The sequence below is a fragment of the Cuculus canorus genome, chromosome 13, assembly GCF_017976375.1.
Source record: "Cuculus canorus isolate bCucCan1 chromosome 13, bCucCan1.pri, whole genome shotgun sequence".
Taxonomy (NCBI): Eukaryota; Metazoa; Chordata; class Aves; order Cuculiformes; family Cuculidae; genus Cuculus; species Cuculus canorus.
This window is the reverse complement of record NC_071413.1, coordinates 9,491,115-9,519,058: the sequence shown is the minus strand read 5'-3', so window position 1 is coordinate 9,519,058 and position 27,944 is coordinate 9,491,115. Positions and strand designations below refer to the sequence as shown.

General features: G+C 50.5%; 1 protein-coding gene across 1 annotated transcript; it reads right to left on the bottom strand.

The window, feature by feature from the left end:
* CNGB1 (cyclic nucleotide gated channel subunit beta 1) lies at nt 1–27,867 on the bottom strand. Its single transcript, XM_054079179.1, has 33 exons — nt 27,570–27,867; nt 24,987–25,237; nt 24,658–24,715; nt 24,458–24,515; nt 24,207–24,336; nt 23,929–23,971; nt 23,665–23,734; nt 23,493–23,574; nt 23,072–23,111; nt 22,601–22,703; nt 22,420–22,495; nt 21,828–21,864; nt 18,433–18,607; nt 17,450–17,614; nt 15,547–15,676; nt 15,152–15,194; nt 12,752–12,890; nt 11,727–11,825; nt 10,589–10,737; nt 10,260–10,439; nt 9,317–9,525; nt 8,422–8,472; nt 8,220–8,306; nt 7,809–7,873; nt 7,199–7,321; nt 5,766–5,907; nt 5,365–5,524; nt 4,641–4,738; nt 4,472–4,555; nt 3,921–4,039; nt 3,124–3,270; nt 2,485–2,680; nt 1–1,154 (listed from the first exon to the last, which is right to left on the bottom strand). The coding sequence occupies exons 2-33, from the start codon at nt 25,083–25,085 to the stop codon at nt 942–944; spliced, it is 3,570 nt and encodes a 1,189-aa protein (XP_053935154.1). The 5' UTR covers nt 25,086–25,237; nt 27,570–27,867; the 3' UTR covers nt 1–941.
* Nucleotides 27,868–27,944: the final 77 nt, after the last annotated feature.

Genomic DNA, 27,944 nt, shown 5'->3' with positions numbered 1-27,944 from the left:
CCTGCTTGCTTGTGCATCCTTGTTTGTGCACTACAGGCTTTGGCCTGTCTCTGAAACACTGGCTGAGGGAGAAGAGCACTTCACTTCTTTTTCCCGTCCTAGCTGGAAACCAACACGGCTTCTCTATTCCTGCACAGCTTTTATTCCTCCAGCAGCAGCAGGTTGGTGTACCCATGGAAAGCCAGGGTTGAAAGGGATCTCCATGAGCATCTCCTCCAGGATTGTGCTTTTCCATCCTTGAAAGCTCCTCATCAAATCTCTCCATAACAGCCACCAGTGATGGAGAGCCCACCACCTCCCTGGAGCGGGTGGCTGGCAAGAACTCCTCTCCCCAGCAGCAAACCCAAGGCGCTCTTGGCACCACACAGGGACTTTCAAGCATCTTGCAGTTTATGTGCACTGGGACAGACCTCAGCCTCCTCGTGACAGTGTGATTTGGTCTGTGCTCAGCTCGTGAGCATAGTCCACATCCTTCTTGCATGAATCATTCTGCTGCTGACAACCTTGAGCCCAACAGAGAAACCTTGTTCTTTTTCCCTTGTTCTTTCTGGTCAAGCAGTGACTCAGCTGTCAGAGGTGAATATTTCTTCACACTTTATCTGAACGCTCATTAACCATCCAGAGCCATAAAAAGCAGTTTCTCCGGGGCTCCATCTCTGTAAGTCTGGATTTCAAAGGAAGAGGGATGGCAAGTGGGAATATTCATAAAGATGCTTAATAAAAATAGATCTCTAGAGCACGGAAACCTTGCATGGTTCTGGGGCATATGGGAAAGGGTTTTACCAACACTGGGTGAAGGTCTAGGCAGGAAAGAAAGGCAGATCCTACCCACAGCACTTAGTGAAGCCTACAAGCCACTGTGTAGAAATCATTAACAACGAAAAGCTTCTACCTCAGGCATTTGCCTGACTCCTACTCCTGCCTCAAGACCTGTGTGTTTTTCATTTCTCTTCTTTCTCTTCTTCCTTCTCCGAAATCTCAGCAGCAAGGATTTCTTCATCTTCTTGTGCTGTAGGAATCACATGAAAGCTGACTAAACTATCAGAAGATTTTGAAAATATCTCCTCTCCCAGGTGGGTGTGTGGTTTGCGGGAGGTGACAGGTGATCTCCGGTGCACTGGGGATTTTGGTGGCGTTGGACTGAAGCTGGAATCCTACGAGACAAAACCAAAAGGGAAAGTCAATCTTAGCAGACCCTTATCCACTACTCCAACCAGCATCTACAATGTGCAAAGCCAGGCAGGCGTTTTGCAGAGTTTCACTGCAATGCATCTCATCGGGACGGCGGCTTGCTGCCAAAACCAACCCCTCTGTGAAGGGCAGCTGGACTATATCCTGCACGTCTTGAGAGAAGTATATGAGATGAGTCCAACAAAGCTCTCTGACACATCCTGCGCTAGATCTTGTTTTGCTCCTGAAGCACGTGGAAGGCTTGATCTTGGCAAAAGCTTGGCAGAAATGTTCTTGTGAGGGAGCAGCCCTTGGCTGCCCTGTCCTAAAGCCTTCTTTAGAGAGGAGCCTCAGAAACCTCACCTACTCACGTGCCATGGAGAGGAATGTCCGTCTAACAGGGTTCTCTTTACCCCATTAGTGGGGTCAGCTCGTAATACACACACCCTCCAGTGACAGGTCTTGTACAGAGCACACAGTGCCACCGTTCACCGCTGCCTTTAACTGCTTATTTGTTAATGTTTAGCACCGCGTGGTATGAAGACTCATTGTGCTTTTGCGAAGGACTGCAGAACTGCAGTTAAGCTCAGCGTCTCCCTGGATATTTACCCAGCCTCAAGGCCAGTGTGTGCTCCCTATCAGCTGCTCTTTCACCTCCCTCTATATGTCCAGATGTGAAAAGCTGGGAAAAGCAACAACAAGGTATGCATGGAGATATGATCTTTTTACAAGTTTAGCAGAGGTACTAAGAAGAGGGAGGGAAAAAAAAAAAAAACCCAAACCAAACAATAGCAGGGCCATTTTATTTTTCCGTTGCTTTAGAAAAAAAGGAAGAATGACTTCACTGCAGCTCACAGAGAGCTGGCAGGACGGCATGCCTGCTGCTGGCAGTCTCAGCCCCAACCACATGGTGAAAGCTTTGCAAATATCGACTGGGCTGTGGCTGCTGGATGCCAGCATCACCCTCTGTCCCACTAGCACGTCAATTAATTACAAATGGCTCTGTCTCTGCAGCACGCAAGAGATGTTTGTCTGGGGCTACAGCGCAGCTAGAATTGAGACGCAGGCTTAGCATAGCTGGGCAAACGTCAATGCATTTCCCTTTTGTGTTGCAAAACAAATCCCTGTGGGACAATGACATTCTCCCAAGGCCATGTGTAAGATGCTGCACCACCCCTTCCCGTCTGCCACGCTACGTCAGAGCCCCATGACCTCTCTCCTTTAAGGCACCTTAATAACATTCAGGCAGTGGGAGAGAGCAGCGACTGGCACCTAACGAAGCAAAGCCAAATAACCGCCCCTCTCCACGCTGACCTGTGCCGCCTGCATCGCCTTCAGCTCCTTCAGTCTCCACCGGAGCTGTGCCAGTGGCCCTTTGCCTCCCATCTTCCCCGCGGCAGCCAGGGCAGCCTGGAAGAGCTTTGGGGTGTCAGGTTTAGGGGGGATGATCAGCGAGTCTCCGGGCACTCCTTTCTCCTCTTTGGGTTTATTGTTGTTTTTCAGCATTTTCCTACAGCAAGGAAAAGGAGAGATGATTTCAATCTGGGCACATGTTATATTAGCTGGATTTTATAATGCAGAAAAATTAGACTTTAAAAAGACAGGGATTTTTTAGGCCAAATCTAAGTAATGCTAAAAACTAAAGTGAATATTTTAATAGATTTTTTTAAACAAACTCACTTTGGCCACACTCATTTCAGAGCTGCGTGCCCTTTTAGCAGTGAAGCTTTGCAGCAGGGCTAGGCTGGCTCTGGACATCTCCAGCCCAGCAGTGATGGACGGGTGCCCTCTGCTGCAGCACAGCACCTCCAGTCCCTCTCTCCTCCAGGGACATGCTCTTCACTCCACCTGCAGCAGGAGTTTTCCCAGGGCTTCAGCACAGAGAGACATCCCCCCTGCTATCCTGAAACCCATACTCTGTTCTTTTTAAAATCCCACAGGCTAGATACGCACTTGGCCTTTTTACGCAGCAGCTTCTGAGACTCCGGATAATGCACCAAAATCTCATTCAAGTCCTTCTTATCCAAAATGAAGAGATTAGCGAAGCCATGAGCTACAACATTGGCTGTTCGGCGATTTCCCCCTCCTGCTGCCAGCAAACTGAGAGACACATGGTGAGATGTTAACACCATTATTAATGGGCTCAGCACAACACCTTCCATTTAAAATCTCCCTTTTCCCATCAGGTCCCCCACCTCTGTCTTTCAGAGGACTCAGAATTTAATTTTCACTCCAACTGAATTTTTCCAAGCTTAATTTAAAAAAAAAAAAGCCGTGAAATGTTGGCATGGAGCCAATTATTTTTATATATAATTTTTATATATAAAATTATTTACCTGTTTGAAGGTTTAAATATTACATTTTACACCACTCTAGTGTCTGCTCGTCTGTAGGGAGGTGACCTCTATCACTGTCTTACAAATTGGTGCAGGGCTTTATGTGCCCATGGAATGGGCAGATTAACGGCTGGGAGGTTGCTTTATCTTAATATCTTTTCTTATCCATTTCCCCATATCTCCACATACCTCTGCTTACTGTCACTGTCTCCTCAGGCAGAAAGCAACATGATGACAAAAATAGGGGGAAAGCTCCGAGAAAAAAAAGCTGTAATTTGTGTAGCAAACTGCTCAGTGTTCGTGGCTCTCAATAACAAAGATTAATGAGGGTGTTGCTGGTTTTTCCACCTCCTACCTCCTCACCCAGATCCCACGAGCTGTATTTCCCTGGCTCCCTGGCAATGCTTCACTTGCCTTATTTCTCCAAACACGGATCCGGCTTTCAGAGTCACCAGCACAGTTTTGCCGTCGGGTCCCCCCAGCACCTGCACTTGTCCCGCCTGGATAATGTACATCTCACGGCCGATTTCTCCCTGCAATGAAGATGGAGATGCGAAGGTCCCCAGAAACAGGGAGACCTTATGGACAACCAGACCTGCATCTTGCTCAAAACTTCCATGACCATACTCCAAGCTCTTAAATCTTAAAGGTCTTTTCCAACCTAAACAACTCTGTGATTCTATAACACTTTGTCCTGGTGGTGCTTACTCCCAAGCATCCTCATCTGAGCACTCCAAAGTCTCCTCTAGCTCAGCAGGCTGTTCCCTGCTCTCTTGCTGTTTGTGGCTGGTCGGTCTTTTCACAAGACCAGCTGCAGTGGAGGATGTTTTTTCTCTGAATTTCCTCCCTACGTAGTGTCTCGATGCCGTGGTGGTGGGTCAGACCTGGAATTCTCCACTCATCATTGCTCCTGCACAGCCTGGCCATGGTACAGGGGATGGGAGGCCATCTGAGTGTCTCATTACCTTCTTACACACATAGTCATTAGGCAGGTAGACCACTGATCTGAGCCGCTTCAGCATGTCGAAGATCATCTGCCTGTCGCAGCCCTGAGCCAAAACAGAGACAACAGCGCTGTTAGTGAGTGTTGGCATGCCACGTGCCACTGGGCAGGGCTTGTGCTGCAGAGAGTACCTGGAAGAGGGCCACTTTGCTCACGATGTTGTAGTTCACGTCGATGGCAATGTCCAGCCTCATCTTGTCTGGCAGCTGCACCAGCAGCTCTGATTCATCTGTGAGGCAAACCAGAAAACTGGCTCTTTCCAGCACTTAATCCAGCTGTTTCCAGCGTCCCTGGCACAGCCGTGAGAAAGCAGCCCACATTTGGGTGGCAGATCCTTGCCCAGAAGGGTCTCCTCCAGCCTCTGCCCACCCAGCAACCTGCAGGTCTAAAGCCAACAGGTGATGGAAAGCAACCCTTCTCATTATCCTTGCCCTGAAGGCTCTCAGAGACAGAACAATAAGCCCAAGACAGGATCTCTCTTGACCAGGAGAGTGAGTTCAGAGGTCCTGCCTAATTTAAATTAAATTTAAATTAAATTTATTGCAAGGGTGAGCCAGTGGGTTTGCTGTTGGACATGCTCTGGCCAGTGATTGCCAGTCACTGCCCTCTCCCCAGGTATCAGTGGGTGGGATACGGGACTCAGTGTGCTATGATGGATCACCAGGGTGCCGCAGCCTAGTGGCAGCCTGTATACTCTATCAGTGAGCAAACAACCCTGTAGAGCAAAGAATAAAATAAGCCACCCCTTGCCCCAAAACTGTAGTGCTATTTGACAGTAATGTTTCAGGTCTGCAAAACAACTGCAGTAAAACACACACAGTGCAATTGTTGGCCCTTGGAGCAGCTGGATCTCACCTAACATGCCTTGCGAATGCCACGTATACTCGTACCACGTTTTCACCCGGTTCTGAACAGGTTTGGGGATTTTGTAGAAGTTCATGTATTTAATGGTACTGTCCATGCAGCTCCGATAGTAAGTTTGCCCTGCAGTAGCAGCACCGACCACATCTCTCATCTGAATGGAAGGAAGAGGTAAAAGACGTGTCTTACTTGTTGTTGCTTATCCATCGCACAGGTCAAACAGTCTAAAGCACATATGCTGAGTGCTAACAGCATCTGCCAAATCCTTTTTGTCTTCCACCAATGCAGAGCAAGTCCTTGATGGGGAAAACAAACCTGGAGACACAAACCTGTGGACCAGCCCCACCAAAACCTCCCCCACCTGAGGCTGGGATCTCTCTGTGACCCCTGCTCACCTGCCCTATCATGACGGAGAAAGCAAAGACGCCTGTGAAGTAGTTCAGCAGCTGAAAGACGATCTCAAACAGCGTCTTGGGGTCTGGCAGGCCCCCGATGGTTATGAGGGTTTTGACTGCCCAGTAGTAGCAGCGGATGTAGCTGAGAGGAAAAGAGGAGGCAGCTGTGAAGGCATTTCTGGTGTGAAGATGTGTTTCACGCCTCAGTACCAAGCTCACATCCTCTGGCCACAGGAGGCCAGAGCCTGCTGAGAGTAATTACGGATGATGAAGGGAAAATTGAGGGGTTGCAGACTCTCCACCACACCTGCAGGTGCAGGAGGTGCTGGAGATGCTACAGGAGCAGGGGGACATAGGGATCATCCAGAATGGGAGGCTCAGCTGCTCTGGATGCTCCTGTTTTCTGCTTCTTTCAGCCCCGCTGCCATAAACCAGCAACTTATTTTCAGCAACATTTACACTTTTAGAAATAGGGGAAGAAAAAGGGTTACTAGCAAATTGTTGGCATAGGAGGCAGGAGATGCCAAGTGAATTCTTGAGTCACTGCTCTTGTGCACTCCCCTGGATGTTACAGTTACATCTAGAAATAGATACAGGGATGTATATCACACAAAATAGCAGCAACATCAACTTGGGAAGATGAATGCTCAAAGGGAAAGCAACACCAGCACTAAGGCTGACTGGGTGACAGTCACTTGTCCTTATCTACACCCACAGCTCCCCGTAAAGCCTTAATGCACTCAACCCACGCTTTTTTATTTCTTTTCAAGAAACTCATTTACTGCAAGGTGCTAAATTAATTAGATGTTACTCAGTGTTTTATTTTGCCCATGTTGTACAACAGGCAGATGAGAGCATTTGCTATGAGGTGGCGTTCAGCTCGTGAGCCGAGTGCTCCCCCTATGGCATCCTTCAAGGACAGTGCAATGAATATTTTACACGTTTCATGGAAATGTCATGGCAAGGGGACGTGGTGGCCACTGTCCCTGTCTCACCCTCTGGTAATGAGAGTGCTGGTCTGGTCTGAGGGGCGTGACACACAGCACTTAGAACACACAGCTTCAAGCCTCCATCCTGACCTGGCTGGCAGCAGGTCGATGCAAACGGGAGCAGGGCATCCTGCTCAGCCAGGGAGTGTTTCCTTGTGTTTTCTTAGCACTAGATCCCTAGTTTCTCAGCCCCTTCAGCCTGCCATTGCCTTCCATCTCAGCCTAGCTGCAGCCTCTTCGTGTTGCAGCACCACATCTTACTGTACATCCCATCCCTCCCATTCCTGTCATTCTCCCTGGCACCACATCTTCTCCTGGCACCCCCAACCTTTTGCTTCAGAAGTTTTTACGAACCCAGCTGCATACTGCTAATGACACCCCGCTTCTTACTCCAGCTCATCACATCAAGCTGTACCGTGTGAGGACCTAAGCCCTGACCTGTACCTGTTTCCTTCCCCATCATAGACCCAGGTGGTAGAGCCCAGTCCTTCGTAGGCTGATGCCCAGTAATAGAGGCAGGAGTTCACGTGCAAGCTGTACAGTAAATAGGCAGTGGTCCGAATCACTCTGAAAAAAAAAAAGGGGGGGGGAGGAAAGGGGGATAAAGCAGGAGGAGAGATGATACCATGTCTGCTGGCAGAAGCATGTTGGATCCACCCTTATGCCGGCATCACAAGGAGCTTTGAAGGGATGAGCTGAGTGCTGATCATGCAGATCCTGCCAATACAGGAACCACAGAGCACTCAGTCCTGTAGCCCTGCTGCTCCCTCCTGTGGCCCTGCAGCTCCAGAAGTGCCAGGAAAAAAAGACAGCTTATCTGCTGGTGGCTCCTCTCTATTGCTAAGAAACTCCTCCCATCCCTGTTGGGCTGGGGAGAGGTGATCCTACCCACATGGGCTCCAGGACCCTCACATCAGCCAATGCCCACATCAGCTGGTCCAGAATCAGCAGGAAAATAAACCAGAAACCCAGAAAGAGTGCACACCAAAGTGAACCTTCTGCCTCAGAAGCAAACAGCAGCTCCACACTCTCTCCCTCCCTCCCTTTCTCTCACCTGTAGATGTATGCCTTGCTCATGATAGCCTCCAGGCGGTTGTTGAACTCGAAGAAGGCCATGTACTGGGAGGAGAAGGAAAGCAGCGTGTTCAGCTTCTTGCAGCTCCCACTGGGACAGGGGCATTCCCAAAGAACCCCACTCCTCCTCACTTCCCTCCTGCAGCACAAACCGCCACAGACAGATTTGGGTCCATTTGTGGGTACCCTTCTATTCAAATGTTCATGTGGTTTAGGACTGAAATGAAGCGTATAACAGCCCCACAATGCCTTCAGGACAGGACTTCTCATCCATTTTAGAATCTTCTTGTCATCACCAATGAGTCTAGCAAGCCATAGCTTACCCCAACAGCGCAGGACTCCTTCACATCCACTGCTACTGGTCTGCCCGATCTTACAAGCTCCAACTCACCTTCAGACAGCGAGGAAAACGCAGGAGTGGGTTAACACCGACTTTGAAGTATAAGAAATCCAGGGGAAGGAGGCATAACAAATCCATCTGAAATCCACACAGAGAGAGAAACTTCTGTGGGGACCTGCGGGCATGGTGAGGTGGAGCTGCAAGCCACGGTTCAGCTTAAAGATTGAAATTAATGAATAAAATTACATCAAACCTTAAAGCGTTGTGATCGCAGGTAGTTTTCTTTCATGGCCTTCTTATCAGTCTGGTTGCAAATAGGAGGGGAGAGAGAGAGGAAGATCGATCATTGCTTGCAGAAAGGAAAGTCATGGCCAGCATGGTCCTGCCTGGCTTTCCTCTTCTGCACCACAACAGGGAAGTCTTTCTTCATGCCTGTGAAGGGTAGCAGAGCAAGAGGAGCAGAAGAAGACCTGGCTGTATGCCACCATCCCATCCTATCTCGGGCCATCCTGTATTCATTTTGCCCTCCAGAGGAAGCACATCGTAGTGCCAGCAGCACAGAAGTCAGATTTTACAGGAGGAACCTCCTTGTCTAAGCATTTGCATGGGCATGGGAAGGCTGTACCCTCAAGGTTTTACTTTTCACAGCTTATTTAATTGAATATGGAAATGAAATCAAGGGCTTTCATTTATCTCGGGCACATGATCTATTGTTCAGATCGCAATCGCTTTTGTCATGTCGCTACTGCTTTCTGCCTAGCTGTGCTCCTGAAAATTAAACCCAGAGTTTATTGGGCCTTCTGCTGGTGGTTCCCAGTGTACGGCTCGTCTGGAGCCACTTGGCGTGCACCGCCCCGCCGGCAGGACTGTGCCACTGAGCACTGCTTTGTAGATGGGCCAGTATTGACTTCAGGGGAAAAGTATATATGTTTCTCAGACAAAAAGTCTGCTGGCTTATCCACTTTGTGGCAGGAGAGATGCTCGCAATCCTCCAAGTGTGGACACAGCCCTGATGGCCACAGCCATGGTGGGACAACTTGGAGAGCTCGATTCAGAGAGCAGTGACCAGCACCATCTATGCCACTTGGGGTGATGGGGATGGGAGGTCCCTGTAGCTCATTGCTGGGATGTGGTGTGATGCCACTCACTATTATGTCTCCCCCCCGGACAAACTGCAGCCGGGTCTGAAAGACGAGGATGTCCAGAAGATAGATGAAGTCGCAGAGATAGTCCATGAGCAGCCAACAGTGGATATTTGCTGGCGTCTGGTAGGGGAAAGCCCAGCGTACAGGGATCAGCCAGCAGTTCCAGTTCCAGGCCATGACAACGAAGAACAGCCACAGCACGTACATCAGGTCTGCACACGGGGAACCACACCATGATTACTTTGGCACATGCCCTTGTCCATGTGAATCCATTATGCAAAGGGGTTTTATCCCCTGCCCTGCATGCAAGGAGGAAACCTGTGGGAGACCTCTTATCACCAGCATTGAATTGCAACAGACCAGGGCTCTAGAAGCGAATGGAATGCCTCTGCTTGCAGAGCACATTGCTTTTGATCAGAAAGTTTGTTCTAACTTTGCTGGTTCAGCTAGGTTTGCCTTTGCTTTGCTCCCACAGTACTGACTTTCTTGCATTGATTTTTTCCTCTTGAGACTGTGCTGAGCCAAGACCTGCCTGCCCAAGCCTGAGCTCTTCAAAGTGGAGACAAGAGCTCAATTCCTGTGGGGTGTCCACCAGCCAGTAATATATTCTTTTGTGATTTTTGTTTTTATTCAGGGTGTCCACACCACAGGAACAGCATTTGCCCACTAAAAAGCCTGAAAAGCAGAAGGTGGCTGCCCTTTTCCTGCCTGGTTTTGCTCCTGAAACCCACAGTTCGGAAAGTGTTTAGGAAAGCCTGTGCCTTGCAAGGAAATTTAAAACTTTGGGGTTTAGTAGACAGGTGTAAGCTAAGTTGCTCCTTCCTTACTTGTCATTCCTTCTCTACAAACCCTCATCTTTTACACCTTCTCCCCTCCTTAATCCCCCTCCCCCGGGCCTCACCAGCTCGCCCCCAACCCAAGTGCATGGCCGTGCTCCATCACTCACTGGTGAGCGGGTCGATGCTGCTGGGGAACCGGTAGTTTTTCAGGTGGTCCAGCCAAGGCCGGCACTTGAACGTGCAGCACAGCATCTCGCAGTAGTGCTCATCCTCTGCTGTCTTGTCCTCCTCTGGTTCCCCTTTGGGGGGAGGTACTGGTGCTGCCGCAGGCGCTGCTTTGGTGGGTGCTGGAAGAAACCACACAGGTTTTTTTAAAGGGAAGAAAAATACTCTTACAGCAACTTGTTTTAAAGTCTTTAAACTGTTAATCAAGCAGCTGTGTCCCTAAAAATACCATTTGTGTCGGGACAACACTGCCAGATCCACTCAAACTCACATGACGTAGGGCTCTCATCATCTGAGGTGACATCAGGGTCGATCAGCTTCTCCTTCACCTTCTCGGTCCTCTCTTTGAAGAGCTTCACCAGCTCTTGGAGCCGGGCATTGATGTTGAGGCTTGTGGCTGAACCTATGCGCTCAGGCAGGCTGTGAGGAGACCATCAGGTGTTTAATGCAGGTAGGAAAGGCCAAGAGTTGGTTCATGACCCATGGTTTAACCTACAAGATCCTGAATTAGAATTTAGCCATATTTATTTGGCTATTGAGTAATCAGAAGAACACATCTTAAGGTGTTTTCAGTTAAATACCACTGAGCAACAGCAGTCTGAGCCTCATCCTTGCCGTGGGGGATGAGAAAGCCTCAGAGGGACTTGGGAAGCACCAAGGTCACAGGCAGGATTGTATGCACTTGCAAGAAGATTGTTTTTTTAAGAACTATGGAGTGAAAACGTGCACCGAGCCCTTGAATTTATAAACTACGCAGTCTCTTTTCAGCCTCTTTATTAAAACTAGGTTGAATTCAGACCAGGATGCTTTACCTAGCATGACTGACAAACATCACTATGAGGGAGAACAAAACCAAGTTCATTTGCTGCACCTCCAGGCTGGTTCGTTGTGATAATTCACTCAAGAATTTCTGCCCAGGAAGAAGGCAAAATGTGGAGGTGCAGATCTCCCCCAAGTCTTTTGCTTCTCAGAGAAGGCAGCTCTGAGACTGCTCCCTAGGGTGCTGGAAAGCCAGGACCTGGGGTTTATGATGCACAGCTTGTGCTTGTTTCCTATATAGAAGAAAAAGATTATTTCTCTACAACAGTAAAAACAAGGTGTACCCACAGTGCCATGGCATATGTAGATCAAAGATGCATCTTTTCTGTGGTTAAACCTAGTCTTGAGAATACTTCTACCTGGATACAGGAAGAATAAGAGAGTAGTTTCTGCTCCAGAGAGCATTGTGGTCATTATTTTTTGAGAGGGGATGCATTACTCCTTACGCAGTGCTAGGCTGGCTGCTGGCACGACTCCCTGTTCCTTTGGTATCTCAGCACTTCTAGGATCTTTGCTCTTTCCACTTGAGCCCTGGAATATGAACCCTTGGGTGCTCAGCTGATCCAGAGCCCCTCAGTCCCACCACACACCTTTCCTTCTGCTCCTCGTCCCAGCCCAGCAGTGTCCGGGTGGGTGACTGGCTCACCAGTCCCTCGGCCAGACCATCGGATGGGGCCAGCAGCTTCCGCCTATGGATGCAAACACAGCAACAGAGGCTCAGCTTGTCTTCCATTCTCAGCCAGCTCATACCCTTACTCTTTCTCTCAGCTCTCACCTGTTTTCCACCTTGCCTTCTCCTACCAGGGTCAGTTTTCCCCTGATTTTTTGACATTACCTGCAGTCAATGGGAGCAAACCACCCAGCTCCTTTTTGCCTAAAGCCCTATTTCTTCCTGGGCATCACTGAGCCCATGCAGCCACCCAACCCATTTTGCTACCCAGTTTTGGCATCTGGCATGATACATGGATGGTGGGGACTCCTCCATGCTTTTTCCCGTGCCACACAATCACAACACTGCATTTTGAGAGGCAGGCAAGTAAAATGCAATGCCAGTAAGATGGAGCAAGAAAATGAAATCTAGGAAAAAGGGAAGGTACTGAGGACACTGCCTAGCTCTGAGGTGGCTCCACAGCACCTTAAAACGCTGAGACAAAGAAGGGATTGCAGAGCAGCAGGTACGTAACATGCTGACACCTGCAAAGCAAAGTGCAATGTGCAACAGCCAGAATGGCTCCAGGAGCTACTACAAACTATAAATGGTTCAAGGAGCACTATAGAAGCTGTCCTGGTGATGCTCATCCAGTGGCAGCTGCTGTCTTCCCCCAAAGATGTGTCCTAACACAGCTGGTGGCTCCCTTTGGCACAGATTGGTTTCAGGGACAACTTCCTTACATATGGTCAACCACCCTGGCAGAAAGAGATCTGAACATGAAGATGACAATCACAGCCTCTTGTTTGGGGGTGACACCCACTGCGCACACATCACCCTGACTCCCTGTCCAAACCTGCCAGAAATGGGGTTGCTATGTATGATTGAATAAATTTTCCTGTCGCAGCGCTGTGGTGGGGGTTAAGAGCGTGAGGAGCCAGGGACCACACCTGGGCAGAGCCATACCTGGGGGATGCCAGTGGCGTCCCAGGCACCGCCAGCATATTGGGAGCGCCAGCAGTGGGCACCGGTAGGTGGGTACCATCATCCTCCACAGCATCACCTCTACTGTCCATATCCTTGATGTCCACAGTGGGGTAACTACCTGACGCGTGGAGAAGAACAATAACTGCAAGTGAGAGAGGTGCAGGGCCCAGACTGCAGCCAGAATGAATCCCCAAACCCCATCGCCTCCACAGAGCTGCCCCCAGACCCCAGCGTGCTGGAAGGACTCTCCTTTTCCCTTCACTCTGTTCTTGCCCAGCACTCCTTTCTCCTAACAGTTTGGAGCATTTCTTTATCTTTTTTTTTTTTGCCCAGTTTTGAATGCTATAAGAAGTGCCAGCTGCTTCCCTTCTGCTTTCCCAGCTTGCGGTGACTGCAACTACTCTGGGCAAGTGTTGGGTTCCCGTGGTTCAGAAAATGATGCAGGAACCCAGGATTTCCAGCTGCGAACCTGCCTTCCAGGGTCTAGAAAATCTCCCGGGTCTTCTGTACACAAATATGGATCATACAAGCTCCAACTACATTAGCATTTGCTTTTCATGCAGAATAATGAACTATTTAAAGAAGAATTTATGGCCTCTCTCTTTTGCAGGAGTAATAACTGCTTCCTGCCACAAGCAAGGTTAGAAGCAGGAAGGCTGGATGTCTATTGTGGGTAAGGAGAGATGCCAGTTGCCCAAGGGAGAAATGATGTTGGAGTTATCTTGGCTAGACCTTGCAGCCAGCTATGCTGCGAGGTGTTATCACTTTTCTTAGCTATATAACAAAACGCAATGAGTTCCTGCAGGTTTTCTGCTAAGGGAGGTTTTCACATATCTGAAAGACCCCGTGCATCCTCTCCCATCCCATGCTGATGTGAGAGCCGTGGGCCACAGTGGCTCAATCAAATCGTAAAGAAAAGGCCTGCTTGGGTTGCAAAGTTAAAATCTCACTGCGTGTAAGGAAAAGCAGCAGCATTTGGCTTGCTGGTTAAAAACAAAGCAAAGCTACATAAACATAATTTGTACTTCTGGGTTAAAAGGTAGAGAACTGTAAACAGCAAACCTCCATCTTTTTGTCCGCAGAGTACGAGTGGGTTGCAGGAATGCTAAGGAGAAAATTGTGAGTGCAGCAGATATTTAACCCTCTGCCTGCAGGTCATGTGGGAGTTTTTGGCCAAGCAAGTCAAAACATATAACATATCATTTACAGATATTTGCAGACGCTCTCTAGGAGTTAGCAAGAATGGCACATAGTGATGAGGTGGAAGTAGAAAAAAACATTAATTTTTTTCCCCAGCCTCTGAGCTGCAACACGAAGCATGCTTTTATTTCCCGTCTTCCCCCCCGACAAAAGCAACAAAAAGCAACTACTCCATAAGTAACCACGAGCCGATCAGCAAAGCCAACATCTCTAATACCTATGGGGGATTGCTCCTCATTGCAAAAATTGGGGTTGACAACTCCAGCCTTTGGCTTGCTGGTGACAAGGACAGGGATGCGGAAGGCAGCGGTGGCTCGGTAGCTGGGGACATTGGGGAGCTGCTCTAGCGTGCTGTGGCTGGGAGGGGAGGCATCCCCGCCGTCAAGCGGCTTGTCATGCACCAGCCGATCTAACTCGACGTCTTGGACGCGCTTGGACATGCTGCTAGGCACCTAGGTGCTTCAAGCAAAGGACAAGGCATCTGAAGCTGCAATAAAACACAGAATGGTTTGAGACAGGGTAGTTGTGTCAGCACAGAGTAACGTAGGGCCGTTGCAGTTTTTATTGCTGGTCACCACTCACAGACGTTGGTACCAGCGGTGATGAGCACCCTACCATGGGCTTTTCTAGCATTGCTGCAAGATCAGAGTGCTCTGCAGGGCTGCACGAGCAGAGAAATCTCCAGCATGTCCCAGGGCCCAGGTCAAGCTGTCCCTTGTGCAAGTCCCTCGACGTCAGTGGAGTCATGCTAGGACCTGCCTTTCCTCACTCAGGCTGTGATGGGAGCTCACCACCTAACCAACCCATTACTTCCTGAAATGGTACATTAAAATGCCACTAGTTATTTCCCATATCAAGCAAAGTGGCAGAGAAAATCCTTTTTGTCTCCCACTACGTGCTAAAGAAGGAACTCTTATTTCACATCAGAGATTGCTTAATCAACAAGACTAAGTATTGCGTAGGCACCAGCCCTTCAGAGCTGGCTCCAACTGATGACAATATTGCCATTGCGCTGTTCCCACGGGATGCTTTAAGCCAGCAGTAAGCCCCGACTGCCCATGCTCAGCTGCCTGCTCCCAGACAGCGAGTGGCAGGGAGGGAGAAGCTGCATTTTCCTCTTGTCAGGCACTGGCTGCTTTGGTTCATCCTAATTTCACATTGTGCTGCTATATATTATACCTTCAGCATCAGTTTCAGCGGCTTCAGTTGTCTCCTCTTCCACCTTCAAAAACAAAACAAGCCATTTTAAGGGGAAAAAGACCTGCTGCATCAGTAAAAGAGCAGACTTTGCAGCTTGATTGGTTGCCCATCTGCCCCAACCATTAGCCAACCTGTCAGCCTGTTGTTCAGCACCAACATTTCAGGGTGAATTCTTGCCTCCCTCTGTACGCAGCTACTGCTGTTTTCTCAAGTTCAGAGATGGGTACATCTTGGTGGGCAACATTCCCAGTGTCTATCCCAATCCCTGCTTCTCACCAGGGCATTGTATCCCTCCAAACAAACCCTGAGCCCCTGGCACGTACTGGGTAGCAAGAACTCACTGCAGATCTGAGCCCAAGCAGGGATTGATGTACCTGTACAAAAGCACCTTCGAGGTCATTTATCTCAGCTTCTTCCAGCTGCTCAAACCTGAGGGCCTCTTCTGCAAAGTAGACTTCATCCACACCCTCACCAACAGCGAGACAAGGTGACTGGAGCAAGGGTCTGGATGGCACAGATCAAAAGAGAAGTACCTGAGCTTGATTTTGCCCTTTCGGAGGCTGAGTGCATTGTGATGGGTGGCGTCACGTCAACACGGGGGCAACACATCAGTGGGGATGATGAGTGGCTCTTCCAGTTTCAGGGAGCACTGATCCTCCAGGTGCACAAGAAGCCTCATTTGCAGGTGAACAATACCACAGATATCTTCTATTAACACGGTAACGGTACCAAAAAATTGCTGCGTAGGTTAGTGAGGACTTGGAAAATATACTACAGGGGAGACCAGGTAAGAGGTGCAAGATTTGCATATGCAGAAAGATACAGGCAGTATGTTTCTCCTGCTGTGCATAATAATTTCTCATATAAATACAATCTGCCAAATATAAAGCTGAGAGCCTAATTTCCAGGCAGGGCTGCTCTGCAAGCACCATCCAAATCCCCCATTTGCCTGTGCAAGATACCACCAGGACATATAATTCTCACTTTCCTTCAGCAGCAAGTGCAGACCTCGGCTTCACCATTCTGACAAAAGGGGCTCCCAAAATTGATGTGATTGTTTTTATATAATTTTACAACCAGGGGTTGGGCGTAATGAAAAAATTTAAGACAGCTAACTGCATGAAAATAGAAAAAACATTGTTCTACGTCCTTCGCAGGTCCTAAATCAGAAGATGGATGTAACAAGCAGTGACTGCTTTTTCTCTTTTATCTCCATGCCACGAAAAACTTATTTTGCAAGATCTTTTTCAAATTATTTTCAATAATTTCCACCCACTCTTATTTTGTTCTTAAAATTGGACTTCCCTCAAATCCAATCACAAGTCTCTTTATCCTAATCTAGAAAACCCCTAGTGTCTCTCTTTTCCCGTAAACAAACATATCGAAGGGCGGTGCAGCATCTCATTCACCCAACAACTGAAGCTCAAGTTTCTATAGTAGAGCTCCAGGAACAGATGTGGATGAAATAAGAAGATATGCTTTTAACACTGAACAATCATGTGTTTTCAGCTTCTTCCTAGAAATATGGCTACTTCAGAGGAATTAGGAGAGAATAATATTGTAGCACTATGTGATTAATCCCTATTTCTCTCATGAGAAATCAAAGCAAACTACAAAACTAAACGGGAAGATTTTTCTAAACACCAGCTAGACCGAAGTCACCACCTGCAGCAGCCAATGATAATTCAGCTATTTTCTACAACAGGAAAAAATGTAAAATTGTACCTACTTGTATTAAGTAGCATTTGCAGGTACAACACATAATCCTGTGTTTAAATTCAGCTCTGTAATACACATAATAATCCCAACTGCCTCGAATTAATAGATATGGTTTTAAATAACGTGGATACTCTCCAGAAGGTGGGTGCTCCCGGCTCCTAAGGAAGGCACAAGCCAAGTCTCCTGCTCAGCCGAGCTGCTGGACCCCAGGGGAGGGGACGGCCAGGGATAGTGGTTGCTAGGGGCAGCCGTGATGGAGATGGAGCCTGCGTCACCAGGAGACATTTGCCTGTCACCAGGTACCACGTCAGCAGCGAGCCCTGGGGTGAGCTGCTTTCCACAAGCTTCCCTCCACAAACACACGCATCCCTCCCCAAACGCACTTCTTCCCAAATAAATCCCAGCCACCCACCAGGCTGGGGAGCTCCACTCTGCCAAGAGAAGCTCATCCACTGGTGTTTCAGCCTCTCCAGCTTGTGAATGCAGTCGAAACAAACAAAAAAAAAAGTGTTCACGTTCATTTCCAACAAAGCCATAAAGGCAATGGGAGCCACTCACCCTACGCTCTCCTCCATCTCCTCCTCTTCATTTTTCTGCTCCTGCTCCTGCTCCTCCTGCTCCTGCTCCTGCTCCTCCTGCTCCTGCTGCTCCTGCTTCTCCTGCTCCTCCTGCTCCTCCTCCTCCTCCCCCTCCTTGGCAGTGCTCAGGGCGCACAACCACAACCTGGGAAGGAGAAACTCATTAGGTGGAGTCCAAAAAGTGTGTCTGAATCTGTCAAAGAAGCTGCCAGTCTCCACAACCCCTTTGGCTCAGGATACTCTCCCTCCATCGTCCAGCCAACATCTCCAGGGAATGGACACACTGGGGTACACTCGCCACATGCTGTTTCACAGCACATTTGGGTCTGCAGCCCCAAGTGGGTGGAAGGAAGAAGAGAAAAAAAGTCTGGGAACACAAAACCAGAGTATTCAAGCCTTCAAATTCTTCTTGGGGCATGGGGAGATGATGCTTTTAGGGGTCACTTGCTGCTGATTTTGACCAAAACCTCTTTGACAATGAAATCCACTCTCCAGGACAGGAGTTGCCCACAGCTTTTTAAGGCTTCTATACTAAGGGGGCAAAAATCTGAAAATATTTTTATAACATGTCCAGTGTTTTCTGGCTGAGCAGAACAGAGCTCTGTGGAGTGAACGTGGCTCTGGCCATCACTCGTGCTTAGTGCAGGTAAGCGTTGCCCATGTCAGAGGTGGGGAATGCTGTGCTTGCCCTCCCCTGAATTTATGCTGAGATCATTGAGCATTTTGGAGGGCTCCCAAACACTTCGGAAGCATGCATGGACACTTCTCATCCCTCTGCTGAAATGCAGCCCCCTCCTGGCTCTGAACACATTGCCCAGCCCTTGGGACAGCTTCAGCAAGGTATTTCTTTTGGAAGAAGTAGGATGAATTATATCGAGAAGACTCATTTCCAAATGCCATGACAGCTGGATGCACAGTTCATGGGAACAAGGTCCAAATCTTCTTGCACCTCCCTTCTCCTACCTGTTTTCCTCTTCCTGAGGTTCCTCCTGTATGGTGGGAAGGGGACGAGCACTTGCCACCAGCTCATCTTCACGACCCCAGGCCAACATCTTGCATGTGGCTTCATTAATCCAGTCATCATCGATCTCTTCCAGGACAAGTCTGGTCTCCTCGCGTTCCGTAGGGACAATACAAACTGAAATGGGAATTGGGAAAGGGAGGCAATGAAGTGAGTGGCATGTCTTTTGAGCGGCCAGGAGTAGAGCCAGGGCGGATCTCACATTTTAGCTGCTCAATGCAGAGGTGCTGCTGCATGGCAAAGCTGAAGCACCTCTCACCGCACATAGATCTGTGCAGCCCCAGCGTCCTGGAACGGTGCCAAACAGATGTCTTAGGCACTTTTGCTAGAAGGAACCAGAAAGTTCACCAATTTGTGCCAAGCACATCTAAAGCCCTATGAAAACTACAACCCTTCGCATACAGATACCTGTTGGCTTCCCTACACAGGCAGCAACCTCCACCGGCAGACAATTTGGCCCATTTCCAGGCCACAGTCTGGCTCTCCTTGCGAACAGAAGCAGCTGTGGGAAGAACCCAAAGTCTTCCCCCCTGCGAACTCAGAGTGGAATGCTGCACTAGCATAGCCCGAGGGCCCTGGTTTTGCAGAGCAAGACTCCACCCCAAGTCCATGTTGGAACACCCTGAGCATCACGCTGCATCTGCTCCCAACGCTCCCCGGGGCACAGCGTAGGAAGCACCCTACGTGCCCTGCCAGTTCCCAACATCGCTGGGGGAAAAACCCACGCTGGGTTACTGGAGAGGCTGTTGGACAGGCTGCAAAGCGAAGAGCGTGGGTCTGACCCATGACCAGCTCTCTCCGTGTCCCAGGGCTACCCTTCCTGCCAGGTCAGGCACATTGGAGAAACAAGAGGAGGAAGCGCATCCGTATACTGTAAAAAGCAGTTTATTTTGAGGTCTGCCTGACAGCAAAACTTACACAGCAAAACTAATGGGAAACACTCAAATTCAATTACAGAAAGGCAGGAAGCCCACCCATGGTCGGCTCTGCGCCACATCTACCCATCCTACAGTGCCCACAGTGCCCATTCCCTCTAGATTTCCATTAATTAAGACAGAGGACAGCAATCAGGGAGATAGCTTTTAAAACACACGGCAGCTTTTGGATATATTATATGAAAACGGGGGACGCCTCTGAGCAGGAGATAGGCCCTGAGGTTCCTTCCCTGCCTGGACATTCCTGCAACTGTGGTTAGCCCTGCATCCAAAGAGCTGTGAGATTCGGGAGGGAGCAGCTGTAGTTGAAAGTAAGGAGAATTTGGGGTAAGTTCTCCTATGAGGAGAGCCTGGGTAAAGGCTTTTAACCATTAACTCCTACCTATTCACCTAGAGATTAACCTCACCCATTCGCATTTGCTGCTGCATACCACAACCCTTTCCACTTGCTGGGAGAAAACACTCAGTTAATGGAAGAAAAGCAATAAGAAGCTGACGAGAGCTTAAAGAGCTTTATAATATTACACCTCAGAGGCAGAAGTTGACTGGAGGTCTCAGGGATGAGTGTTCAGATGCTAGGGGTGTTTGAGAGGGCCGGGAATGCTGGGAGGCTGCAGGAAGAGGGTTTCTGCCTCTGAGGTGTCCCAAATGGTGCTTTTCTACCCTCCTATAAATTATAGCTCCCATCTTATAGACATCATCCTGCAAAACCAATAGCTCCAGTTCCCGGAGTCAAGAAGGAGCCGGGATGGGATAGCCCTGGGATGTGGGGACACAGTCAGCCTCTGGTCCCCGCCGTCCAGGCCAGGAAGGAGCTAGAGACCATTTGCAGATTCCCCTTCACTTTTCCTCCCCAGCTAAGCTTTTCTCCTCAGGTTGGTCTCATTTGATTGTGGATGGGGCTGGCTCGCCACAGTCTTCATTTTCCGTTTGTTTCAGAGGCACTAAGCCCCTTTGCCCCCTGAAACAAAAGGAGAAGGAAAACATTAATGACTGTGCTTACAGCTTAGTCTCTTGCTCGACCCAATCACTCCCTTAGTCAGGCAGATTAAGTGACTTTGAGATGCCTCAAGGCACCAAAGCCAGCTGTAATACAAGCCACCTGCCTGCAAAGGGTGCAACTGCCCTGCAGATGCAGCAGCATCCCACTGGCTTTTTCTCTTTTCAAGGTCCACAGCAATGCTCAGGTCTCCAGTTGTTACAAACACGCAGAGAAGGCCTTCCTGCAGGATTTCCCATTCTGAGATCTCACCAAGCAGCAGCTGGCTCAGAAGGAGCAACCTCTCAGCATGTCCCGGGAGGGATGCACAGCCTCCCCGTGTTGTGGTGAGTCCCTGTTCCCAAGGCCCAACCACTCCTTCCTAGTGATAACGCTTGCATGGGGCTGTGTGACATCCTGCCTGGTCCATCTGTGGAGGCAGCTGCAGCTCCCAGTCAGGCTCCTGGTTCTGCTCAGCATCCTGCAACGTGGCTGGCATGTGCAGCCAGGCCTGGCTGTCCACAGAACCTGCACTTGTCCCACTCCCCAGGTGGGCAGGCAGTGATGTGAACTCTGCGATCATTTCCTACCACCTTGCAGATTCATACCCAACACACCTAATCCCAGGATTTCGTCTTCTTGAGGTACCTCCCTAGACATCTCACACCAGGCTTAGCAAACACAGAATCACAAGGTTGGAAAAGACCTCTTGGATCATCGAGTCCAACCATTCGTATCAACCACTAAACCATGTCCCTGAGCACTTCGTCTACCCATCTTTTAAATATCTCCAGGGATGGGGACTCCAGCCCCTCCCTGGGCAGCCTCTGACAGTGCCTGATGATCCTTTCTGTGAAAAATTTCTTTGTGATGTTCATCCTGATCCTCCTCTGGTGGAGCTTGAGGCCATTCCCCCTTGTCTGTCCCCTGTCGCTTGGGAGAAGAGGCCAGCACCCACCTCTCTACAACCTCCTCTCAGGCAGTTGCAGAGAGTAATAAGGTCCCCCCCAGCCTCCAGCTCAGCAGCAACCATTCCAAAGGGGGTGTTGAAGCAGACAGGTTTGAATTCCCCTGTAATCCTTTAATCAAATTCCACAAGCTTTGCCAAAAGTGTCCAGCACAGCCTGAGGACAGACCTTCACATCAGCACTAACCTCCAAACCCAAGTGCCCACAGTGTAGGATGCTGCACTTGGAAACTCCCGTGGCCTGAGTTTTACAAAGCCCGCACCACAACTCCAGAAGATCTGCTCCTGCTACTCAAGCAGCAACAGCCTCTCGTGGCTTCCCCACAGGATTTCAGGGCTGCTTGAGCTGGTGCCCATGGCAGACCTGGGGGTGAAAGCTGTCAGCTGCCCCTCTTCCCAACAACCTTTCCGACCTCAAGAAGCAAAACGGCACAGTGAGACAGAGCCACCACTTACTTTCCTCCACAGGACTCGAGCTTGCTGTGGCCACTCCCTGCCAGGGGGGAAAAGGAAAAATGAGATATTGCCCGCTTTCAGTAAACCTATTTTTTTTACCCTAAATGCTCCATTTTCAGTAGACTTGGCCCTTTTACCCTAAATACCTCATGTAATTTCTGAGGGCATGTCGGATGGCTTGGCCATGGACAGAAGCACCCCCACACGTGATGGTAAAGGGCAGGAGCAAATCAGTGAGCTCGCCTGGGTGCAAGGGAAGGAAAAGAGAGTGGGTAAAGCTGCTGATGCTTCTCCTTAGAGTAGAACCACACCTGTGTGAAATACCAGGGCTGGACACCAGCTGGTGCAGCACAGAAAGGCAAGGAAACAGCAAAGAAAACAGACACTGTGGGCTCTCTTACTGCTCAGAGGCCAAATTCTGGTTTTCATCAACTAAGCAGGCTGCAGGGCGAGGTTCTTGAAGGAGCTGGGTGACAGGCCAAACCACAGCAGGTTCTGGCACTGATCTGGTGGCATCTGCATAGCAAAGGACCCCCTCCCCACTGGGCACATGGTGTACACGCGCCCTTTGACTCTCCAGCAGACAGCATACCTGTGTGTCCTGCTTCTCCCTCGTCACTGGCTGTGGCATCACCTTCTCCAGCCCCTGGACCAACCAGGCAAACACTCTGGTGATCAGAGACTACTGTTAGACCCGGCTGCCAGAGCTTTTGCTCCCACAGCAACCATCCTTCTGGCCGTGACAGCAACACAGAAGCTGCTACTGTGGTTACCTGCTGCCATCCCCAGCCAGGGACCGAGGGATGAGGGTGGTCACTGGTTCCGGCTGCCCCTCGGCTGCTACCGGCTCCACTGCTCTCTGGGTGCTCTGTGCTGCTGAAACATTGCTTTTTAACTCTGCCTGAGTTTTAGTCCCCTTTGTGCCTGCTCAGGTTTATTCAGAAGCAGAAGGGGGACAATTTATAAGGCAACACAGCCTTATAAATTGTTGGGGAAGGGGAGCAAGAGAGGAAGGGTCACTTCCCACAGAGGGACAAGCTTGAGGGACCTTCCTGGGACAAAAAGATGGGTGGTCTGGGGACAAGCATGGTGAAGGGGCAGTGCTGTGATGCCAGGACCTGGTGTGTCCACCCCAGGGCACAGGGATGATGGGCAGCCCCAGCACTGATGCCTGCCCACACCCATGTTCTCAAAGACAGAGTGACCCCTCTGAAAGGGCCACTCGGGTAAGGGGAATCACTCACCTCCCACCATGGCTTCACTCTTCTGCTCTTTTCGTTCCGGCTGCAGACAGACAGAGGGATGGATAGACGTGCCAAAGCACCAGCTGTGCCCCCATGCCACTCTGGATGGGCATATCCCCCACCTCAAGAGGACCCACGCACGCAGCCCCGCATAACCACCACTGCAGTTTCTGCCCCATTCCTTTGAGAAGGACCATTAAACCCAGACACCAGCACTGCCAGCACCAGAGACCCTGAACAGAGGGTCCCCACAGTGTGCAGCCAAATCAAGGAGCACCAGGACAGCATCCCAAGGCCCCCCTTTCACTCTACTGAATTTTCCCTGGGGGTTTCCTCCCCAAGGTCCCAGCTGGGGCATGCAGGAGGATGGGGAGCACCTCTGCCTGGAAGCCCCCACCTCCCCCAGCCAGGCAGTGCTCACCTCTGGCTTTTTCAGCACCTCAGGCTGAGGCACCATCCTCTCAAAGCCCTGCATCAGCCAGTTGAGTACCCGTGCTCCAGACCTGTGGGAAGAGCGCACCGCGGTCAGGGAGGTCACCCTGCACCCCTCCTGCCTGCCTGCATCCCCTCTATCGTACTCCGCAGGGACGCACCACTCCTCTGTGCCGGCCTTAGACTCGCAGTCATCCAGTTCTTCCTCCTCCAGATCAAAGGGGGTTATCTCTGCAAGGAGAGCAGTGCTGCAGGGACGGGGCAGAGCCAGGACCTGCACTGCTGGGAGCTCATGGTGTCCCCATCAATCAGCTCAATGGGCCAACAGCACCAGCATCACCAGCTGGGGAGGTGGGATGGGGGATTTCGGGGTCCCAGAAAGATCTCCAGGATGCTGCAAGCTGTGGGCTCCCAGCTCTCCTTACCCAGAGCATCCTCTTCCTCATCCTTGAGGATCTGGACCTCTGTCTGAAAAGCCAAACAGATCATTACCCTCCAAGCAGCTGAGCGGGGCTCATCTCACCTGGTAGGGAGGGAAACCTGCCCTTTCCCCAGGGATGGTCGAAGACAGAAACCCATGTAGGGCAGGGTTAGTGCTCCCAGTTAGAACTGGGAGAGTGGTAGGAAGGGAAAGAAAAGAAGAAAGGAAAAAAAGGGCTAGAAGCCCAAATACACCGGACCATTGCCCAGATCTGCCACCTACCTGATCAGGAACGTCGATGCTTGTCTCAAAGCTCTTCCCAAGTGCCTGTAGTGTCCCTGGGGCTGCGACTGGTTGGGGAATCACCTTCTCCAGCCCCTGGGAGAGCCAGGAGAGCACACTGCTCCCCACACTGCCAGGGAAGAGAGTGAGTCAGGCTGGGCATTCCCCTCCCATTCCAGGCATCCAGTCCCCAACCAAAAGCAAAAATCCAAGTAAACCACATTGCACACTGAAGGGTGCAAGAGTAATACCTCTCAAACACAGAGCCTGGATCCTCAGGGACTGCAAATCCCACCTTCTTTTTAATTTCTTCAATGACAGCAGGGAAAGAAAAAAAAAAAAAAAGCAAGTTCCCATCACCACTCCCCCAGCACGCCAGTTGGAAGGGGGTGTCTGGTAAAGGAACACTGGTCTGCTGCCCGAGCCAGCATGTCCCTTTGCCGTGGCTTACCCTCGATTTGTGCATGGTCACCAGCATCCCCAGAGCCACTGGCCTTTCCCGTTGGTGCCTTCAGGATGAAAGGCAGGAAGTGTCAGAGAATGAGGTGCAGGGGATAGACTGCACTGCTCAAAGGTGGCTGCAAACCCCATGGACTCCCCATCCTTTCTGCTGGCTCCCAGCAGCTCAGAATTGGGATGCATGCTGACCCCCACCCCTCCCAGGGATGCTATGGAGCATCCCTTGGTGCCACAGTGCCAGGGCTGGACATAGAGGCAACGGGCATCTCTCCACCATGCTCTCAGGGTCCTCAGAACCTCCCAAACTGTCTCTCTGCTCACCTTAGCTGGCTCTGGGTCCTGCACCAGCTTTGTGGGTGTCTCCTCCGTCAGATGGGGCACTGGGGGTTGGGGAACCACCCGCTCAATCCAGCCCAGCATCCTGCTGCCCGCTGGTAGCAAGGAGGGGTCTCCAGCTGGTGAGAGGCCAGCAGCGGCGGTGCACGCTCCCCAGGGAATATAGGGTTCACCAGCTCTCCCGTTGCCCCCAGGGCAGCCCCAAAAGATCGTTGGTGTCCTTCTGTTTCCACGTCCTGCTTGGGAAACACAGCACTGCAGCACAGCCAGAACAACCCAGCTCAGCCTCTGGCCCCTCACTGTTATTGTGCGTAAACTACACCCTCTATTTTAAGCCTGCAGGCTCAGTTAAACTTGCCTTTCCTAAATGTAACCACTCATTTAGGTTTTTTTTTTCCACAAACCTCCACAGCTAGGGTCACACAAGGAGAAGCGCTCGTGAAGCTGTAGTAGATAGATCACAGAAACCACAATAATCTGCTCAGGGCCCTCTGCGCTTACCCTAATTTTTCATTTGAGGGATGAAAAACAACGGTAACCTGAGCAGAAGTTGTTTATGAACAAGTTCCCATCCCAACACATGTATCGACTTGTTCTGCCCTAGGAAACAACTCTGCTCCATCACCTTTCAGCCACAGCCCAGGGCCACGGTGGCTGCTGGGGCAGGCACCTGCCTGAGGCTCTGAAGAGGGCAGTAAAGGCAGCCAGCACTGACTTGCTGTAGCTGCCAAGATGTTGACAGGGTAGATAAAAAAGATGTTGCAGAGCAGGAATTCTGCTGTTCAAGCTCTGTTTGCTCAGTCTTTTTGGTGCAACTCCAGGCTGGGATGCAGCACCAGTGAGTTGAGCGATGCTGCACATTCCCATGTCTGCGCACAGAATGAGGGCTGGTCACCCAGCTCAAACTGGGGATCTATTCTGCTGCCACCCCTCCAAAGAGCTGTGCTCTGCCCAAAATGTCCCTCCAAAGACACCCTACTCTGCTCAATGAGGTGTTTCCATGCTGCTGCTGCAGGAGATGTCTGTAAAGGGCAAGAGAAAGCAGATCCCTGAGCTCCAATCAGCCCAACCAGGAGACTGCATGGGAATTTTGATCCCAGGTTAACACAGGACCCCAGTCCCATAAATGCAGCAGGTTATAGCCTGGAAGCCACTCAGCACCAGGCTCCTTGCATGAACCCCTCACTCAGCTTTCGAGCATTTAGAATGTGTTCAAATTCTCAAGATGTTTCCTTGGTGGTTGCCTGGTATCTTAAACCTTAATGAGCTGAGGGTCCCAGGTGAGTTGACTTTCACCCTCAGTTCTTCATCTGCCCCGCCTTGTGCAAGCCCAGAAGCTGGGTTCGGATGTGGCTGAAACATCACTCCACACGGTACCTCCAGCCCCCGGCACACCACGGGCAGACTCAGCTCTCCCAGAGACTCCCACATCCCAAAGTGGAACAAAGTGGCTGCAAAACACCTCTTAGAAGGCCTGATGACCAGAAACCAATTAAGAAATTGCCTTTTATCTCCCACTGGGTATAAGGGATCCATGAACATTTGATGTGGCAGCATTTCCACCCATGCTTCGGGACCTTCATAGGTCCCAAAGACACCCAGGGCCAACATACACCACTGAGCCTCAAGAAGCCCAGAGAATGCCTCCTGGAGCTGGAGCAAACCCCCTGCAACATTGAGGTCTCCTCCTCCTCAATATTAGCTTGCGCAGCTGTAAAAACCTGGAGCTTAATCCCACCTATGGCCTGGGAAGGAAAGAAGAGAACCAGGGCCATTCCTCCAGCACATCCGAACAAGAAAGGGGCAGAAACATTTATGGGTTCCCAAAAACTCATTGCTGGAAGAAATAGGAATAAGAAGCCAGGATTTGCCTGCAATGGCACTAAAGAGCAGGGAATCACATGCAAGCCCCTGGCATTGCAGGCACCAGCCAGTGCTACTGGCCACTGTGCCAGCTTTACAGGGTTCATATCAGCGGGCAAAGGGTCCCAGTCACAGAGAGCAAGAAGTGGGATGCAGACCTTCCATCCCTATTTGGAGCAGAGAGCACTGTAGCCTTTTCCTCCCCTTCCGCATGAGATCAAACTCCGTTGCCCCGCTCCATTGCCCTTGCAGTATCGCTCCCTACAAACCTGCTCCATCGCTCCCCTGCCATGGACCTGCTTCCGCACTACGTCTCATCCTCCAGCTGCATTTTGGAGCACCAAACCCTCCCTGCTATGCGTGGGGGTGGCCCTGCAGAAATCCCAGCCATGTGCCTCACCTCCATTGCTGCCACTTACCCCCTTACACTCCCCTGGATGCCACCTCTGGGATGCGTGGGCTCCCTTCGCCACCACAGCTTGCCACTGACCCCCCCAGACCCAACCAAATCCGCTCAGAGCTCTGCAGGGATTAGCCCAGTGCTGCCTGCAAATGGGATTACTGGCACCCAACTGTCCTGAACGTCCCAGCTCCCAGCAGCCAGCCCTGTTTTGGAGCGGGATAGAGCAAAGAAAACCCCCAAATCAAGCAGGTTTGAGCATTCTAAAAATCCCTGGAGCAGTCAGAGCTACCCCAGCCACTCACCAGCCTTGTGCAAGCCCAGCAGCGCTGTGGAGAAGGCTCTTGTCTTGCTTAGGTGCAGGTGTGTGCCGGGATGTGCAGACAAGCAGTAATGGTGTTGCTGAAACCCCGTGGAGCGATGCAAGGGTGATGTGCCCGAGAATGCTGCACCTGCAGCTCTGCCCAGACCCCAGAGGATCTGGGGCAGGAGAGGCAGAAAATCTATGCCAGGCTGAGCTAAGCCTCCTCTTGCTGAGCCTGCCAATTGCTGCTTGATCCGTTTACCTCTAGCCCTGCAAGACTGCCAGCCTTTCCCATCACCCCTAATCTCAGCTGTGGTCACACCCTGGAATCCTAGTACAGGCTCGGCTTTACTGTGAGACATCCAGCCCCAGCTTC

Bases quoted from the DNA above. Each gene is read 5' to 3' on its own strand.
- CNGB1 (XM_054079179.1), bottom strand. From the start codon at position 25,085: ATGCTGGGCTGGATTGAGCGGGTGGTTCCCCAACCCCCAGTGCCCCAT. The intron at 12,891-15,151 runs GTATAATATATA...TCCACGCGTCAG, and splicing joins CGCTGAAACTGATGCTGAAG to GTAGTTACCCCACTGTGGAC. The intron at 8,473-9,316 runs GTGAGTGGCATC...ATTTGCAACCAG, and splicing joins TCCGGGGGGGAGACATAATA to ACTGATAAGAAGGCCATGAA.